This window comes from Anopheles arabiensis, chromosome 2 (genome assembly GCF_016920715.1).
Source record: "Anopheles arabiensis isolate DONGOLA chromosome 2, AaraD3, whole genome shotgun sequence".
NCBI classification, from domain to species: domain Eukaryota; kingdom Metazoa; phylum Arthropoda; class Insecta; order Diptera; family Culicidae; genus Anopheles; species Anopheles arabiensis.
Window position 1 is genome coordinate 104,846,558 of NC_053517.1, and position 20,004 is coordinate 104,866,561.

The 20,004-nt window shown below is 44.5% G+C and overlaps 2 protein-coding genes across 16 annotated transcripts in view; one reads left to right on the plus strand and one right to left on the minus strand.

Annotated features, from left to right (window-relative positions):
* LOC120906224 (probable beta-hexosaminidase fdl) overlaps positions 1 to 20,004 on the minus strand; it is a 39,785-nt gene that overhangs the window by 13,075 nt on the left and 6,706 nt on the right. The window lies entirely within an intron of this gene.
* LOC120906270 lies at positions 170 to 18,924 on the plus strand. Of its 3 annotated transcripts, none has more exons than XM_040317818.1 (4): positions 170 to 593; positions 4,128 to 4,644; positions 14,355 to 14,496; positions 16,773 to 18,924. In XM_040317818.1, exons 2-4 carry the CDS (start codon positions 4,406 to 4,408, stop codon positions 18,213 to 18,215), a joined length of 1,824 nt encoding a protein of 607 aa, XP_040173752.1. In that variant the 5' UTR covers positions 170 to 593; positions 4,128 to 4,405; the 3' UTR covers positions 18,216 to 18,924. The 3 variants fall into 3 exon arrangements, with proteins under 3 accessions (XP_040173752.1, XP_040173760.1, XP_040173768.1); XM_040317826.1 differs by having other exon boundaries at positions 170 to 502; XM_040317834.1 differs by having other exon boundaries at positions 170 to 422.

Here is a 20,004-nt window from a genome sequence, read left to right on the forward strand (position 1 = left end):
ACGCACCCAGAGCATTCACCATTCACGAACAACGGCTGCACTGGAAAGCTTACACAACACAGCTGTAGAGAGTCGGACGTCGAAAGCACGAAAAGGTGTAAGCTTCTCTCCTTTCCTTCCACTGCTGCTCTTGAAGCTCCACTGGAAAAGGACACAGTGTGAAGGTAAGACGGAGGTAAGACACGGACGACTACGGGCCACGCGCAGACACACCGTATTTCCCGCCAGGAGCTCGCGCTCGGGAGCAGCGTGTTTTCAGTCGGCTCGTAGGAAGTGTCGCGTGCAGGCGTGCTGCGCCGTACAACAACAGCGAGAAATATTCTCCCAGAGTCGGGTTTCGTGCTCGGTTTTTCGTGTGCAATCCGTGGTGCGCGCTCGTGCGGTGTTGCCGACCATTCCGACACAACAGCGACCACGTGCGGGTGCGTTCGTTTGCTGGGTGGAAAGTACATTGTTTACACGCGTGGATGTGCAGCAACAGTGTATATGGTTGCTCTGGAAGGTGCAGAAGAGTGTTGCAAGTTTTAGTGATTTTGTGAATCTAATACCAAAGCAAAAGGCTTTTCGTTGCGACAAAAATAACAATCAATCGCGTATGTAATGACAAATTTATCAAATGCGTTAGTGAGGCCTCAATTTTAATACTTTATTCAGGAAGCCCGTGTGACGTGATTGGGGGTTATGGTGCTTAAAAAAAGAAACACAAGATGTGCACTATGGGACAAGCCCTGGAAGGTTTGTTGTGGGGCTAGCGATTGCCATCCCAACGGGGATTGAGTAGCAATGGTTCGTTGCAATTGGACAATGTCACACTACACGTCATCCAACAGAGAGAAAAAAAACACACACACACGCGAGCTGGGAGTCCCTTTGGAGTAGAAGAAGCGACACGCCAACGTCGATGATACTACCGAGAGCCTTTTCTCGCGGGTATACTTGACCTTCCCCAGCCCTGGACGGAGAGCACGGCGGCCCGATGCAAGAACCGAACCGAGCTTTGCGTCAATTGCCGGTAAACTGGAAGTGCTGACAAACACACATACAAATGCCGATCGATGACAATTCCATTCCATTAGAGGAAGTCATTGATTTGTGCTTCTTTTTAGCTTTTAGCTCACCCGCGCTATACAGTGCTCAAGGCAAAGAGGGTACCGCGCGACTTTGCGCCTTTAATCGCATCGCTTTCTCCTTCAACTGAATGGCTGAGTTGAATGAACGGGGAAGCAATGTTCACTGTTATACCACCACCACCACCATCATCTCTCCCCATTTGGCCGTTTTTCGGTCGGTCCAAGAGACGGTCCGCTCTTCCGTCTCGTCATTAGCTGATTGGGCTTCGGACAGTGCGCGCCGTCTTTCCATCAGTGAGGTGCAAAACGAAGACTCGTAAGACAGCGAGCTACACGCGATTAACCATTAGCCCTGGGTCCTGCTTACACACCATCATTAAAGCATTTTCGCGCCATTTAATCGATTCGGCGGTAGTGGTGGTGGTGGTTAGTGTTGTCCGAAGAAAGCGCAAGACCAAACATTTGCTCCGGGTTCCGGGGTGTTGTGGCTTTTAGCGTGGAAGTGGCAGTAAACAGCAGAGGGGGAAAATGGAAATAGCGGTTGCCGATGGTACCCCTCCAGGGCAGATCACCACCGATCATAGTGCAATGGAGCAGCAGAGCTGACACAAAAGGAAGTGTGGTCCTTCATTGCGTAGATAGTGGTGCTGCTGGTAACGCTGCCAGCGGAGCCGAAGACAGATCAGACAGCGTGTGGGCATATAGCGTCGTGCGAGCGGAAGTTTTCTGCTGTTTGCTCTTTGCAAACACTTTGCAAAACAAAACCACCGCGACAGCAAATCTCGTATGTGTAGAAAGGAGTCTATTCTTCCTCTAATCGATACAAACTGTTCGATTGATCCGTGTCGGTGCTGTTGGGAAGGCGATGAATTGATTGAGTGAAAGTGAAACGAAGCAAACAACAAACTTCTAACGGTTTTGCGGGACATGAAAAGAGCCTGACAGTGTGCCTTGTGTATGTGTGTCTTGTGGAGTCGAATACGACACTATCGAGGAGTCGATGATTGCATTGTCAGTTTGATTTTTTTCCATTTCTTCAATACAAAAGTGCAATGAGTGAGATATAGACGAGTAAGCTATTATTGGAGGCCTAAAAAAAAGCCAAAGTAAGCAGGGATAATCCTTCTAAATCCCAGATCTTAATGAAATTAGACCCCTTGGAAGTGTTCACATCACAATTCTCGGCGTAAAGAGATATCATTTGAGCTCTGGAGCTCCTGCCAGAGCAGCTTAAAAGAAGTACAAGTAGTTTGATTGAGTTATAATAACTTTGACCGACAGAGATAGAACCCCTCCCCATTCTTCTCAGTCTATCTGCAGGAAAGTGGATGTTACTACTCTACTTGATTGAACCATTTCGGGAATGTTTTAATCATTAAAATAACCTCATTTCCCACCGATCAAGCAGTTTGCATTTTAATTGCACCAATGTTTCACCGTGCAATGCAACCGAAAGCCCTGAATCGCCAGGGCTTGTAGCGGCACAGCCAAGCGGCAAAGTGGTGTCTTGATACCGAGCACCCACAGCAATCAACTAACGAACCGCGTCGTTCCGCGTTAATCTGTTTTTCGCGTGCCAGTGCCACACCTGCTTTTCTAACAAGAGCTAAGCATTAAAACCAGTACACTACAGCACCGGTGAGTTATAGGCAGCTTTACGGACCCGCGGTGTATAACTACTGCTACTGTGTACTCTTTGCCAACCAAACAAATCGCGCCGCTTATCGATAGCGAGGTATGTAGTATGTTCCGAATTTCTCGAAACCATCGGCCGCCTTGCGCCGCGACGTAATGCTTCCGGCTTCCGGCGGTGCGGGTGCTTTCTTCCTGTGTGTGACCTCTATTTTTCCTACCCGGTTGATATGATGGATAGCATCGCTGTGGGCAAGGCGTCGTTGGTAAGTGCCCACCATCACCGCCGGACCACACGCCGGACATACAGCAGTCTTGCTGTAGTGTTTCTTGCTGCATTAAAAGCGAAGGAACCTCCAAAGTGACCATCTATTTGGGGACCTTCTACACACACGGGACGGGGCGAAATGGGCAAAATCATGGGAGAAAATAATGGGTTTTGGTAGCGACATTCTTCAAAACAAAAGCTCTTACCCAGTTGTTGGCACTTGAAATGGTGTTTATGTCAAGGATTTTCGGGGTGATAGCTACTTTTGCCTTGTGACGCATCGAAAATTGGGTAGAGAACGGGGTGCTTTATGCTCGTAATTTGTTCATTTTGACAGAAGGATGTCGTAATTAGTGCTTTATTTTGTCAAACATGAAGTAACGGAATAGGAGGGAGCATTATGAGTTAATCTTTTGGATTTTGGGGAAAAGGTCAACCTACAGTGTTAAGAATTAGTTTGAATAATGAATCTGTGAATGATATGATGTGACAGAAGCAAACCCGTTCTACTTTAAGGTGTTTGAGGTCAGATTTCAGAGTAGCAAGAGTGATTTAAAAGCTCTAAATATAATAAATAATCATAAACATTGAAATTTCTAATTAGAATAATCTTCAATGTTTTGCTTTGCATTTAGTGACTAGCGTATAAGTGTTTAACCAACGAATTCACTCTCCCATTGGCACCTAGTAAATGACTTGCTAAACCCTACAACAAACATTAACATAAAAGCATGAAAGATTTTCATCTAAACGAATCGTTTTCCGATCCGTATCTATTATCACCTAGCCTCAAATAAATTCACCGTAACCCTCGCCCCACGTCCGGTACGGTACTGTGTCTCTTTGGTGTCGCCCGGACACGGATAAAATCAACAGGAACGCCGCCTAGCCGTTTTGCTGCCCAATCGGGTGCATTATGCATCGTAAATGGAGCTATGAATGTGATTAGCATTTTTATGCCATTTTGCTGCTCCGAACGGCAGACCGAATCCGAAGCAGATGGATTTTCTCGTTACGCTGCCAAACGGTGCTAGGTGGCGTACTAAGTGAAAGTGGAACGCCACAACACGTACCGTGAAGTGCAGAAAGGTCAGAAAAGGCCCGTTAGTCTTGGGGTGATAGTTTTTCAATTTTCCTTCCTTTCTACTTCGCTCCAGTGACAGTGACAGTGTTACGCTCGCCAAGCATAAGGCAGTTGTCCAATCGTTTGGTGAAACATTGGTGAAAAGTGCAATGATTTCCAACCGTGACAGTGCCCACCAACGCAGATCGCACAGAGTGCACAAGTGAAATAGGTGAAGCACAAGTGAGTGTGAGCAGCACCATTTTTTCCCTCTATCCCGAACGGAATGTGTCGAGGGGTAGCGAGCCGGTAACGACGCCGGGCCGGGACGACGAAATCGAACCGAAAGTGCAAACGCTGAATTCGTCGGGCATGTCCTTGAAGCGGCTCGCCGTCATATCGGCCGTCGGTTCGCACAACAGCTTCAACAATCAGACCATCTCGTACATCAGCTCGTACAGTGGGGCGAGCGGGAGCGTGGAGCAGGGCGTCATCGTTGGGCACGGTTCGGGCGGGTCGGGCAGTCTGCGCACCGGTGGCCACCACCAGGGACTGCAGACGATGCGCCCCGGGGCGAATCTGCACGGCAATGTGAACATCATGCTCGGCGGGTAAGTTTTGTTCATCGATTAGACATTATTACTACAAATGATTAGTATATTTTACTACTGCTTTGCAAATGTGTTATTTAAAGTGCAAAGTGTGTATTTGATACATTTTTCACGGGTAAAAATGTTAGAACATAATTCTGCATCATTAGTAGGGTTAAATTCCACATTTTATTCAAACGACTTTAACATGATAAGTGACGAACCCTCTTACTAAATTATTTGCATTGTTTTTTCTTAAATTACTGTTCAAAATTGACACGAAAAAAGCAAAAAGCATAAGCTTAAAGAACTACTCCTCTTCCAACAACAAGCAAATGATAACGTCGATAATCATCAGTTTTATTACGCCCATAATTGTAATACCAATCCCTTATAAAAGACAGTGCCATTCCTCTGCACAACAGTCCGGAACTTTACCAAAGGTCCGTTGTAAATTACTATAAAACACACCTCACTTACCCCGACCACCCTGCCCAATAATGGCACACGCCTAGGCACCTCCAAACCCCGAACCACCGTGACACGACGCTAACTCGATTTCCATCAAACGAAATCAACTTTTACCACTACACCCATCCCTGCTTCCCTTGCTTTCCCTTCAGTACCCTTCTCTCTTGTTTACACTCCAGCACACTCCATATCTTGCACACACACACACACAGACTATATGGGCGCCCTCTATTTGGTAATAAAATATCGACCCAACACAGCGTTCACGCGCAAATCAACCTTTTAAACAGCACCGCGGCAAAAGGCCACCCTTTGACCCCGGTGTAGTAAGGTATTAAAGTAATTTATTCACTTTTAATTTCACCAATTAGCGAACATTTACATTTCGTCCAAAGTGTGGCAGTGTCTTTGCTGGCAGCTAGGCTAAAGGCTTGCAGCAAGCTCCCCCCTTAACGTCGGTTCCGAATACCGACTCATTTTAAGGCTCGCGCTGTGATCGTGGATTTATGGTTTGTCTTACATTCTTGCACGCGCTTCTCGCTTGCCAGGCGCGCTGAGCGATCGTTGATTGGCGATTGCGTGCAAATAATAGTGCTACACATGTAAAGCATAAATCAGCATCAGTGTATCACAGTTAGTGGCTCCTTTTCGTTCGTTGGAACCGAAGCGAAACTAGCGACTATGCTACGGCGATAAATCATGCCGATTAGAATCTAAATTACTGCTACAAAATGTGACGATTTGTGCAATGTAGCTGCTGCTGCTTAAGAAATGAATAAAAGCGTGATATTCAAACGATTATCACAACGCAAAGACGGAACATAAAGCACATACACACACATAAACGATAAGCTGTCTTGCTTGTTTGAGCTTGTTCTTTTTTTCTAATAACCAACAACGCCAAACACAAACAAAAAAAACCTTACACCTAAGAACGTACGTGTCGCGAAGTATGCAAATTTGCTCAGCACACGCTATACTGTTTGGCAAGTTTGCAGACAGAATGTAAATGAACAACAAAAGGAGTAAGATGCCATCAACACTTTCGCTGGAAAAAGCTCTCTATGGATTTCCCTTTTTTTCCTAGTGCCGTTCAATCGAACAGGGGCTGGATTATTTGGATTTGGCAAACCGTTGGCAATTCCGCCATTGACAAGTCACCACCCATCTCCGTTTACTCCTTCGGGCTGTTGCCAAAAATGGGTGAACTTTAAGCATAAACCTGCTACCGGCGCGCTCGCTGCAATCGTTGCCCGTTTAGTTCGCTGATAGTTGATATGAAAATGGCGCAGATTTTACCATACGGACGCGCCCCAACAGTCTCGATCGAGAGAGGGGGTGTAGAAGATGAAGCCTTTTTACGGGAGGAGAAAAATCTTCAGCTCGGTGGTTTCGTTTCCAATCGACCACCTCCTGTGCTTTCGTATGCGAACGGGAGTCGAACGGAAAAAAGTAATAGATGAGTTTGATCATTCGTAGCACGTCCCGATAATAACCAAAACCCGTTCCCTTTCTCCCGTACACTGAAGGGCAGAAAGTGGGGAGAAACCCATGGGGAACATTTTCCCACACCCCTCCTCCCTGGGTACAAGCAATGGGAAAGATTGACATGTCATCGGCACAATGGTGGTCGTCGTCGTCATCGCCACACAACAACCGATCCATTGGGCGTTAATGGGACGATGATACGGTTTTCTCGCGCGCTCGCGCTTTTCCCGGACCACTCTTTTAAGGCCACACAAACACACACACACACACACACACACTGAACAACAAGAAAGTTATACGTGAACGGCGCGGCAAATCAGACATTAAACACGGGAGACGGGAACGGTGAAACGACAGAACGGGACACACGCAGGGGCAAGAAAGTACGCGCGGAAAATTTCCAATTCATTGCTGCCTGGGGCAGCATAGTAAACATAGAGATATGTGTATAAATGTGATTATGATGAGAACGGAAATGAAATATCGTCTTGCTTGATAGCACGGGGAGGGGGGGGGGAGAGGATAGGGCTTTGCTTTTGTTCGCGAGGCATGGGTAAGGTGCAATGCATTGCAACATTTCGCGCGAGTGCGAACACGCGGTTTTGGTCGGCGAGAACGAACACGCGGTTTTGTGGAAAGGAAAATGAGATTGGAAACCATAGTTTGTTATTACCGCTGCTCGATTACGTTCGATTGAGCTGGTTTCTGGCACGTTTTCTCTGCGTATTGGTGTCATAATGATAACGCGGAACGAGGTTAAAAATATCAAAAGCGTGATGTCTACGATGTGATGATACTATTAGGCATGATTTAGTGAAACGAGACGTCATATTAGTGTATGATAAAATTAATACCAGAAGTATCCTTATTCGCAGAGGAGATTATAGAAAACGAAATTGTAGAAGAAAAAAACAAAAAGAAAAACCCTAGACCCAAATAGCATAACAACGAGTTGAGAAAGAATGAATGTGAAAAAGGAGCTGACAATATAAAAATAAATAAAAAAAAAGAACAAAGGTAGAAAACAGTTTAAGATACAGCAATAAAAAAAGACGTAAATCGAAGATAAAATAAAGTAAAGTTAAAGTAAATATAAAGAAAGTAAATGAAAAAAGAAACAATTTCAATAAAACAATAAAATAAATAAAAAAATGTTAAAACTTGCAAAATGATACAATTTGCAAAATTGTCTACAGACTGTAGTAAAACTATAGGTAAATAAGCACAGAAAGGTATCCAAAAACTAGTACTTGCATCACACGCACGCATTAGACGGGTTTGCATGACGTTTTATTCTATTTTGAAGGAGAATTTGAAGCGTTTTCTCCAAATGACTTTCTATCCAAGGAGAGACAAATAGTTAAAATCAAACGTTTGACGTCTTTGAATATTTTGATTATGATGAAGGCGTGTTACTCACTGATTAAGTTAGTTTTACACAGTTACTAGTAGCTTGTTTTCTATCCAATACAGACATAGACAAAATTCGTGTATCCAATCCTTCAAAATTGTAACAAATTTCAACACATTTTGGACTCGTAACCATCACTTTGAAGTTGTCCAGGACGGCCCTCATTACAGCGCCATTAATCCGAGGCGCAATTGTTTTTCTCGGTCCCCACCCCCTCCAAACTGTCACACAACTTCATCCCCATCGCATTGTTGGTCCCAGCAAGCACCCCCGTAAATGAAATGCATCAACGTCAACGAGATGCAGCGACCACGAAGCTTTGATAAAAGCTATCAACGTTCCCACTTACGATTCCCACTTTCCTCTCCACAAACCCACCCCAAAAAACTGACAGCAGTTTGTATCGCCAGAAGAAGACAAACACGAAACAGGACGGAAGCAATCGACTCCTTAAAAAGCGGTGGAAGGACAGATCTTTTTGTGTTTGTTTTGTTTCCCCTTTGCGAAAAAAAAAAAACATTAACGATACCTCTGTCCAACAGCGGCACACAATGAGAGTCCTCCATCCGATTGTAGGACACAGTAGCATCGAACGCATACCACCAGCGCCTCGTTTCCTAATGATGGGAGGTGTTGATGTAATACTTGCACCGAAATCCACCAACTGAGACGCGGCGACGAACCTCAACGCTCCCAGACGGCCCCAAAGTTCAAAGAGAGGCCTAGTAATGATTTTCGCCCTCCCCGGGGAGCCCATTACCTCTTGCTTTCGTCTCGGCTGCTTCCTGTTTTGTTCAGTTTAATATTCAAACGTATCGCAGCACACCGAGGAGGAGGCTAGGAAACAGTTACACCTTTGTGTTTGTGGCTTTTTCTTTTCCTGTGTAAAGTAACAGCAGCAAAACAACGGCACAGAATGAGCGCAGCAAATTGCAGTCACCTTCGCACATTCAACACCGGAAACCGTTGCTCCATCTCTATCGCTCTCTATCTAACACGCCATCAAACCACCCATTCCCAGTGTCCTTCTGGTCTTCTGGTGTCGCCTTTGACATCTCGTCGCTTGACAATTATACAAATCGGAAGCATATTGTCGGTTGGGCTGGCGCTGACTGCTGGTGACATCATTTTGTGCATTCCATCCGCGCACACCACCACCCAGCCGCACACACTCGCCATTTGCATAATGCGAATGCAACATCATCCTTGAGTGATTCCTTGCGGGAAGGCGGCAGCCAGATGATGAGATGGTTTGTGCGACCGCAATCCCGCCACTTGCCGGTGTGACACGCCATCGCCACCAACACGGAAGGAGTTGTTGTGTAGAGGCGACAACTGATTTCAGCTTAATGTAACTGGTACCACTAATGAGAAGCTTGCCGGTGTTGCCGATGGGTCGTGTGGAAAGGAAGGGGGGAAAAGCTCTTCTTCAAAACGCTTGGGGAAAATGTCAAAATATTCCTTCTTTTGATGATGTTCCCTTTCCAAGTACTTTTCCAAACACTTCACATGATATTTGAAATTATTTTTGGAAAAAAGCTGTATTATTTTCATTTTTTACCTTCACACACACACACATCACGTCCAAGCAAAAAAAAATAGCCGAACGACCGACCAGCCTTGCCGAGGTCACCGAGGCAGCGGCACCGGAAGTGATTTCGCTCTGCAACTTTATAATTACACTCTCTTGACATGTAATTTAGCTAAGGACCGGTCGACACATTTTTCACATCCGCCCGCCCATTTTCACTCCCCGGAAATAGTAAAAAAAAGAAGAAGTACAGATAAGAACCACCACCAGGTAGCAGGGGGAAAGAAAGCAAGGACGTATCCTGCGGGAGGATTGCGCGGGCACAGGAAAATATAGAACACATCCTGCACCGTTCTCTACCAGCCCATCGGGACCCGACCCGCTGGCCGATGGTTTATGGTTTGCATCGATTGCCCCGGGCTGTTTGCCTGGCATTTCACCACGGTCACCACCTTTGGGTGCAGCAAAGTACACCCAGGCGGTGGCCTTGCCAGCGCCCAACTCATCGCCCATAAGTGCAAGCAGGTGATGAGTGGGAAAACGGGTGGTGGTTGAAGTTTATGTTTTGCCTCCTATGGCTAGCGCCGGCCGATAAAACGCTCCCGCTCCCGGATGTATGCAGTTTGTTGTCGAGGGTGGGGGTAAAAGAGGATTGCTCCACCTTCAAGCATGAATTTTCTGAAAAGGATTTTTTTCTGTCCTGCCACCGTTTTTTCTTCTAAAGATTCGAATTGAGATTCTTACTATAGAGTGAAAAAAAGCAGATTGCCAAAAGGAATTACGAAAATATTGCAATCATTGGTGAAGGAGAACAAAAAAAACTAATCGAAAATCGTTCTCATTTAGTGCAGTGTCCTGCCCCCACCCGGAAGTGATAACGTCGCGGTAAAATCTCTTCGTTTATAGAGAGTTGCCGAGAACAGGCGAAGCAAAAAGTCACACGAGCCAAGCATGTCGGTTTGAAAGAAATAAATGAAAATTAGAAAACACGGAATGCACCAACCTCTACCTCTCTCTAGCCAGGTACCGTACGAGAGCAAGAGAGAGAGAGAGAGAGAGAGAGAGAGAGAGAGAGAGAGAGAGAGAGAGAGAGAGACTTTGCCACTTATTTTCACGTCACAAACACTTTTTCAAACTCACTCGCTGTGTTTGGTCTGGTAGAGAGGGAAGGAGGAAAGGATTAAACCAGCTTCTTCTGCTTGCAGCCGGCACAGGTCGACACAGGGGCTGCGACACGACACGATAATCACGAACGATTCGATTAGACATAATTGAACTAGTGTGTTTGCACACGAACGATTTGCTTTCCGCTTTGGCGCTGGGGCGTTTATCCGATCGTTTGCTATCAATTAGGTGATTTATCTTCCATTTACAAAGAGCAAACGAGAGAGAGTGCGAGGAGCGGTGGCTGGAAGTTTTGCTGCGAGAAGGAACGGTGTTCTGTAGAAGGAAGGCGTATTAATCGTTGTTTGTATAAGCTGGATAAGCACAAACGATGATTTATGTATATTATTTGGAAGTATATCTTCGCTTCAAGTTTTCAATAAATTAAAAGAATGAAAAGAAGCACATGAGAAAAGCTAAAAACGTAAAAGCCAAAAAGATAATAATGTAAATTAACACAACAACAAAATCATATTTTGCAACATATACAAATAGACACAGAGAAATGAAATCATATTAAAACAGGCATACAACAGAACACTAAAACAAAAGCAAATAAAACAAATCAAATAAGAAAATAAATCAAAAAAGCTAATTTCTTATACGAAAGGAACATAAACAACAAGCTAAAAAACATAAAGTCAGTAGAGACGAATACAATATAAAAAGATTTAATAAAAATTAAACAAAATAAGTCAGGTAAAAACAAGCCAACAGCTCACCATAAAATGCTCGCAGATATGATAAAAAAAACCAAACACATTTTCCCCAGTGTTTTGTAATGTTTCCCTCAATCAATTAAGTATCGTGTCTCGTGCAAATTTTAAAACGCTTTGCCCGCAAGCAAACAAAGAGACCGTGCCCTCGTACCCGCAGTGAAAGTAAAAGCTTTGACACGCTTGTAAAATAAAAGTTTTTGAAAACTTTTGGTGCAAGTTGGAGGAAGTTTTTTATTGTTGTGTTTGCACCCTCCGATTAGAAGGATCTCGGACGGCTTCACAAGAGAAGAGCTTTCCCCAAAACGGCTTAGCGTCTAGTGAGGCGCAAAAAAGCGAATGAAGTTATTTCAACGCAATCGACATTTTCTTGTGTGTAAGTGTGTATAGTAGTGGTGTTTTGTTTTTGAGGGCTATTTTTGGCTATTTCTAGTAAAGCTGCTCCTTCTCTTTTGCTTGCTTTTAAATTCCTTCCAATGGGAAGGTGTGGTTCTTTCAAGGGTTCGAAATTCCACTAGCAACTACCACCACCAGGGACAGGGAAAATGGAAAACAAGCCTCAAGGTTATACTTCTGCATTTGACATTGGCCTGTCTTGTGGGAAGATCATTTAGTGTCCTTTTTTCTTTCCTTTTTTTTACTATCTGCCATGAACGCTGCATCACTTCAACCAGCTAACTTTACTGTTACAAATTTGTTAACCAATTTTATCAAAGCAATCCAACGAGAAGCTTTGAACATAAACACAACAGCAAGGAAATTATGTCCACTCTTTCCGCGTCGCAGGGATTATGTTGTACCGCAGTTTTGTTTTTTTTTCGCTTAACAAAACCCTTCAAAACCAAGTTTCTGCAACAAGTTTGTGCGCTTTTTGGTGTTCCATTTTACCTTTTCTTTATGTCCTTCTCTTCACGAATGACCCAACACCGAAATCAATTGCTATTTCAGAAAAAAGAGGAAAAAAGAAGTTAATAGCGAAACTGACCGTGCAAAGAAATTAAAACAAGGAAACACACCATTCGCAAGTGCGCTGGAGTGTGATTGACCGAAAATTGTTTTGCTAAGTATCGCTTAACAGGAGAGGGTGGTTCTTCCGCTTTCGGATTAGTTCTGCACTATTTGCACCGTACAAAAGCGAGCGGAAAGCGATAGTGAGATTGTTTGGACAGCGGTCTTTACAAAGCACTTTCCTTTCCTTTCTGGAGGACTTGAGTTGGAATCGTTGAGTCGGAGAGACACGGGACAGACATTTGTTAAACTGTGTTAAACACAACACGATACGAATTACAATACTATGTTGCTAGATAAAAATTCAAAACAGCAACAGGAAAATAAACATTTCATTTCTGAAAACATTGTTTTATATTTCACAATGCAAGAAGCGATTCATTTCCATCCTGCCAGAACCTCATTCACAGCAATATAATGCAACGAACGAAATGAAAAAAAGCGCTTCCTGCTACAGCCGCTGGTTTGTCCTAGAGCAAACAGGGGAAAACAATAAAATCTTATTACCTGTCACAAACAGTAATGAATTTATGCTGCAGTTTAGATTATACTACGCCAGCTCCATCTGCTTCGCAGTGCGGTTTATTCATGTTTCATAGCAAAAATAATTGTTATTTGCCTGTCGTCATAATCAAACCAGTAAGCTGCTGGAAAGGCCTGATGGTTTACTTCAATTTTTTTAGAGCAGATTCTACTTGTTTTTAAGGATAAAAACCTATACAAAAATATACTTTTAAGCAAACAAGACAACACATAGAATCATTCTATTATTTGAAGCATCAAACCCTTTTCAAAGTAAGCCAACTGAACAAGACGGAATGCAAAATAATGCTAAACACAACCCGTTGTTTCAGCCACAAATAGCAACACGGGCACACACACAATGGCAATCCATTCATAGTTGCAAAACAATCATAAAGAAATGTATTGTACATTTTCCTACCATTACCATACAACAGGGTCTATCATCAGCACGTTCTCTATGGCGATGGCAGCCGGGTGTACGGTGGTTGGTTATTGTCGTGACAAATAATAAAACTCACCTTGTGTACATTTTTGTGCCCGACCTTGCGACATTCTTAGCGGTGCACAGCAATAAGAATGCTAGACCATTTTTGTCAGTTCGTGACAGAATACGCACACACACACACATACCACCCACACCACCCAGGAAAACCGATAAACGCATCATTTGCAATTGCGGTGACATGTTTACACAGTTACAATACTCGTAAAGATTAGAGCTTTTCGAATCGTAAACATACCACAAACGACCGCTCTTCTCGGGGAGTGAGAGGGTGGAGAAGAGGGTTTATTACGCGCCAAGTCGCACTGCGAAAAAAAAGAGGTCATCAGTGGCCATTTTTTTTCTTCTACATTCTTGCTACGATTGTGGATTATGCGCCTTTTAAAGCGCCTTTTTTTGTTACTCTTTGTTCGGCTCGGTTTGGAGCTAGAAAACATCCAAAAAGGTCCCGATAAAAGGCTCAAAAAGCAAAATGGTGATACGATTCACGGTACAAATCCTTATCGCGGCTGTAAACTTTATTTTATTCACACTACCAGCACTGGAAAGTTGTGCTTCTTGATCGTTTTCCCCATCTGCCTCACTGCGCCCCCAAGGAGCATCTTATCCCTCTTTTTTGTTGTGTCACTTTATTGATTTCTTGCAATTTTTATGACCATTTCTAAAGCAGCTTTCGACAGCAAGTGAAGTAAATTTTAAGAGCTTTTCATTCTACCAGTTTAAAGGAGTCTTTATTCCACAGTAAATGTCGATAGAATGGTTTCTAAATAAAGCGTCACTGCGCGCCCCGAAAGAACGATGCCGGTGCCGTGACCAGGATATATTACGTCATCACTTAAGCGGCGCCATCAAATCACGCCACATTTTAAAGCATCTTGCTTTTCTTTTTTCGTTTTCTCCAATTCCTCTTTCCAGAGCGATGCTATCGGTGGTCATCACGGTGGTGTGCTTCGTCTGCTACTGCTGCCATCGGAACATAAAGAAGCGCTCCAACTCTCTCTACCGCCAGCAGTGGCTCGACGCGGACACCAACATGGAAATCTATAGCGTGGAACAGGTGCGTAGCAACTAGCAAAGGGGTTTTCTGGGTAGTAGTAATCGCTCACTAGCAACGAACAATCTGAGGTCGTGAGGTTCTATTTAAAAGTGAAAATACGCTACAGAAAAAACTGTCCAAAGTGCCAATTTGCGCTTCGCTTTTTCCCCCGCCGTAGTTGCAATAGAGTCGACGTCAGTCAGAATCGAATAAAATCAATCGCTAGATGGACGGTCTCCGACATGCCGGCTACCACCACGTCTACCGGCCAGAAACCGTGCGGTTAACTGGGTCAGCATCGCGCGCGCGTGATATTTTAGGATCCATTAAACATTTATAATCGCCACTGCAGGCCCGAATCGAACATCCCAAGCTTCTCCCTACCCCCCTCCCGGGTAAATGGCAAAATGGCAATGGAGAAAGGGGAACCGATTGCTCCCTTTTTGAACAGATTCAAGAAAGTAGAATGGAAGAAAGCTTTCCTTTCGATCAAAAGACTTGAAAAGGGTGCAAACTGCGCGTGTAGGTGTGTGTGTTTGATTGTGTAAAAATCGATACAAAATTGCAGATGATTACATTACCCGGCCCCATAACTCCACCCTCCTTTAGACGCTTCGGGCAAAGGGAACTAAGCAGTCGTTGTTTGCCCTTGGCCTTTTGTGACGGCGAGAGCGCTGTGTTCCTGGAAAAGGGAAAAGTTTTCTACCACACGGAGGCACCCGACCCGATTCATTATAAACGATGGGCGTGATGTAACCGAACAGTTAAGTGTGCTTTTGATTGAGTATGCGAGGTAAAGCGAAAACTAAAATAGCTATTTAAAATCGCATAAAAAAGGGAAACTAAGAAAGCACAAGCACGAAATGGAGGTACTCGGCACAAAAAGGGACATAAAACAGAACAAAATACATCATTATTTAAATCAAAGAAAATTAACGTTGCATACAATTAACGCGGGGGAGAAAAAACAAAGAAACATTCCTTGGAATTGATTCATTTTGCGAGCGGAATTTCCTTTTCACACGAAACCGTACCAGTGTGTTATCCCTTTTTCCCTTTCCATTAAAGCGCTACCACACACCTGAAAAGAAGGCAGCCCAGTTTTAACATGCAGCCAAAGTAAATATAAGAACCATACAGGGGTTTCCAGGGGTTCTCATAGTTGTGGGACACTTCCTTGATTTTTTCTTATGGGAAGTGAACTTCCTTGGTTGGAAATTGGACCAGACTCACCGGTCAGACACATTAGAAAATTCTTATTGGATTTCTCCAAAAAGGGTGCTGTAGAGTCCAATTCCCATTACATTAAATTCATTTCACGTAAGAAGGAGCCAATAAAGTGTCCCACAGCTATGAGAACTCCTGGCAAACCCTGTAAACCAGGAAAAGGCCCTCCTCCCCTTCTTCGAAGCGATTTCGATCGAAATGGACGATAAATCCAAACAGTTCCAAACAACGAAACGGCACACAAATCACTGCCATCGAAGCACACAAATACACACACACACACACACACGGCACACGTCAATGGGTAGGGAAGGAGGAAGCAGCCAGTAGGTTAAATGTTCAATCAAGTAATCGAATAATCTTAATCAAGGAAGTTAAGACGACGCATAGCTTCTGGCGGTTAGTTTCTTGTCCTCAAACGAGATCTCTTACTCTCTTTTTCTTGCAACCCCAAAAAAAGACAAAAATCATCCCTCCAAACAGCATAAGAGGGCGAGAGCAAAGAGAGAGAGGGTAATGAAAATTAATTGCCCTGTTTACGACAAGTGTCCCGGTGTATTTCATTAAGCGCGCGTCTTAAGAACCCCTTCCCACTAAGCGAGGAGCGTAACAGAGAGTCGTTCCAAGTACACAAAAAAAAGAAAAAAGTAGTTTAATTAATTTATGTGCATCACAGAAACTGTCCGCAAACACACCAAACCGCCGCACCGCCAGCCGTTGGTTACTTTCCGCCTCTTACATTGGATGGTTGCCTTCGCCTGCTTTTTAACGCCCTGTCATTTGGCACCTTCCTTTGTGCACCTTGCCGATGTAGGACGGGGCGAGGGGGGGGGGGTTAGATTGAGGTGAAAGGTGCATCTACGCTACGCTGCACCTTACACTCTTCATTAAGTGCAGCAGCTGGTGGGTGCAGAAGCGAAGACAAAGTTGTTGAAGTTGGCGCCCTTTTATTGTCCTTTTTCTCGGGTAGCTCTCACCGAGTGTGTCATCGTGCAAAAAGATTAAGAATCTCACTCAGCTCCTTTTTACTTGCTCTTTTCATCTTCCCCCCCCCCTCCCCGCCACCACAGTGCTACGATCCACCGCCGAACGGGACGTCGTCGGGTGACTTTTTTATGGACGGCAGCAGCAGCACGGCCGGCGACTATCAGTCGCTCCCGACTATGATCACCGCCAGCGCGAGCGCAATAAATCATACCACCGGCCACCATCATGCACAGTATCCATCGTACCATCAGCAGCAGCATTATCATCAGCAGCAGCAGCAGCAACATCATTACCAGTACACACCGTACCCGAACGGTCCACCGCCCTCGTACGATACGGTGGTCGCACAGGACGAGCTGCTGGCATCGCGCCGCAAGCGCACCTACGATGCGCTCCCTGCCGACGACACACACCACACACAGGAGGAGGAGGAGGACGTTGGGCAGTCGTCCTCTCGCCGCTGCTCCAACCATGAGCTACACGAGTGTGATAAACAATCGGTCTGTGCGGACGGTGCGACACCGCTTCTGCTGCCGAAGACATCCCGGCCGCCCGGGAACGGTGACGTATCGGTAGCGTCTATCGTGCGCCGCCCTTACAGCGATGATCCGGATGAACCGACGTTCTGCCGCAGCGTCGTCGAACCCGACTGGAGCGAGGAGGGCGATCACCATCGAACGAGCTGCAACTGTCCCGCGGTGGTGGCCACCAGCGGCGGTGGCGAAGGTTCCATTGCCGGCCCGCCAATTTACTGTCGTAATTGTGGTTACTTTGTAGCGACCGGCTCGCCAGCGCTGGAACGACGGACCCATCGTCGCAGCCACCGACGGAACCTCCCAATCGAACGGACGCGTAACGAGACACTCCTAGTCGATTATGAGACTCCAGCCAGCGACGTTGTCAATCGAAACAATGTCACCGATGATGGCGGTACCGGCCAGACGGTGGACACGGTTGACATTGACATGCGGACAACAATGCAGATGGTAGCGTCGTCTTCGACCGGCCCCTCCGGCCGGTTCGATACGATGAACAACAACGCCAGCAGCAATAGTGCGGCTAATGAAACGCAAAGCTCTCCAGCTGCATCGAATTTATCCACCACCGCGCCACCACCACAACAATCATTAGCCAGCACGGTAAGCAGACGGAGCAGCAGCTTCTTCGGTGCAGCAAACAGTGCAAATAATAACATCATTATCGATTGTTCGGTGGGGATTCATGGTGACGCTGCTCCCGTGACCGGCGACATCATCCATCAGTGTCCAAGCACGTCCAATCAGTGTTGCAATCAGCTCGATAGTTACTTACAACCGGGAGCCGGGGACAGGAACGGCAACACCGATACGGCCGTAGCGCCGGTCCAACCCGCCGCCACGGGTCCATCGCCATCGTCGTCCGGATCGCCGGGCAGTTTGCTGAACGAGAACGGTTTGGTGCGGCTAGACATGAGCCAAATCATCGACAACACCGGTCTACCGACGTACGAGGCGGCCTTAAAGCTCGAGTCCAGTGGATACGTGTAGAACAACAGAAAAGTAAAGCACACTTAGGGGAAAAAAAACAATTGGAACACCAAAACAACACTTCAAAAAACACACATTTTAACAAACAAAATTTAATGGCCTTTTAGGGAGTAGAGCTTCGTTTTGCTTGTTGTTGATGTATAGGACACATCTTGCACCCACAAAACAAGTATAGAATTGTGTATCACTACCCTTCAACTGTGTGAAGTGACGGCCATATCTTATCACATTGCGTGGATGCATTTTAATGGTAGCGCCCGCAACAACTCCCGCCAGGCAGCAGTAAAAAGATTTTGAATAATTTTTTGTGAAATATGTAGTGCGTGTGTTGTAAGGCTATCTAAGTCCAAACGAATGGAAAGCAATCAAGATGCAAGGCTGGGGAGTTTTTACATGATTGAAAGGTTTTGGAAAGGTTTTAAGGGAACTACTGGTGGAAAATGCTTTAATACTACAGCTTAACTCCCTGATACAGATTTTTTCACAATGAGTTTCTACGATGACGTTAAGATTCTTGCAAGAAATGATAAAAAAATATGTTAAAGATATGTTTTCAATGAAGAACTTGATGTTAGTAGTTGAAGAATAAAGTATCCTTTTATTTGGAATATCTAATGCTCTATTACAGGGTTTTCCGAGTCAATTTCGAATGTAAACATTGTTATTCACCGCATGCAAAATGTTGTTCCACATCCATCTGACATTGCATTTCCATCACAATAACTTTTCATTTCTTCAGCATGATTTTCAACACGGCTCAAGCTGGATTGAGTTTGACAGTTCCTTGCTATGTGTTGAAAATCATGTGTAAAAACTGATATTTCATTTTGAAGCTAATATACTATTTGAAAGCTGTTGAAAAACATCTTGAATGCGATGAATAGTTATGTACACATTTAAAAGTAACTTGGAAACCCTGTAAACCTATAGACAGCTGTTAAAAAACATCTGGGATGCGATGAATAATATTTTTTACATTCGAAACAGACTTCGGAAACTCTGTATATTATGCTGAGTTCACGTGCTCTTTTGACCGATCGCTTAATTAAGACCTTTAGATAGCAATTGTTGCCGTTCTATTGCATCTAGGCCGTATTGAAAGAGAAATTGAGATATAATTAGAGTTAACGATAAGTTCCGAGCACTACAGCAACAGTTTAAGGCCACAATGCAGTTGTAGCTTCGCCTAGATGTTCATCGAAAGGAATGGTTTTAATTGCAATTAAATTGATCAATTCATCAGGCAAGCTTCCTTCGAATAATTGCTTCTATTTTTATAATCTTTAATGCACGAATTTGATGCAAGAGCATTCAATAGGATTGGAAACAACCTTTGTTGCAACAGTTGATACGTATTGTTCTTCCAGAAGTAGGCAATTAAATTCGTTGTACATCTCTTTACTCAACTGCTGTTGCCCGCAAGGTTGAGAATCAACCCTTTATAATTGACTTATGTTTTAGCAAGAAAACCTTGAAGCACTCTTCAATAAACCATTTCAATCGTGTAAAAGCACCTTAGTATCCTGCAATCACGCATCATAAAAGTTGATTAAGTCTCATATTTTACGAAAAACAGCGCCACAGAGGGTAAAACAGGGCCAAGAAAGAACAGGGAAAGAAAAAAATACAACCAGGGCAAAGAATCGTAGGATTACAAACAAAAACCGCCACGTTGGATGGGGGTAGAGAGGCATGCATCAGACAAGGTTTCAAACCCGGTAAAAACAAACAAAAACAAAAAGAAACCCATCATCATATCGTGTATCCATCAGCAACCATCAACAAAAGA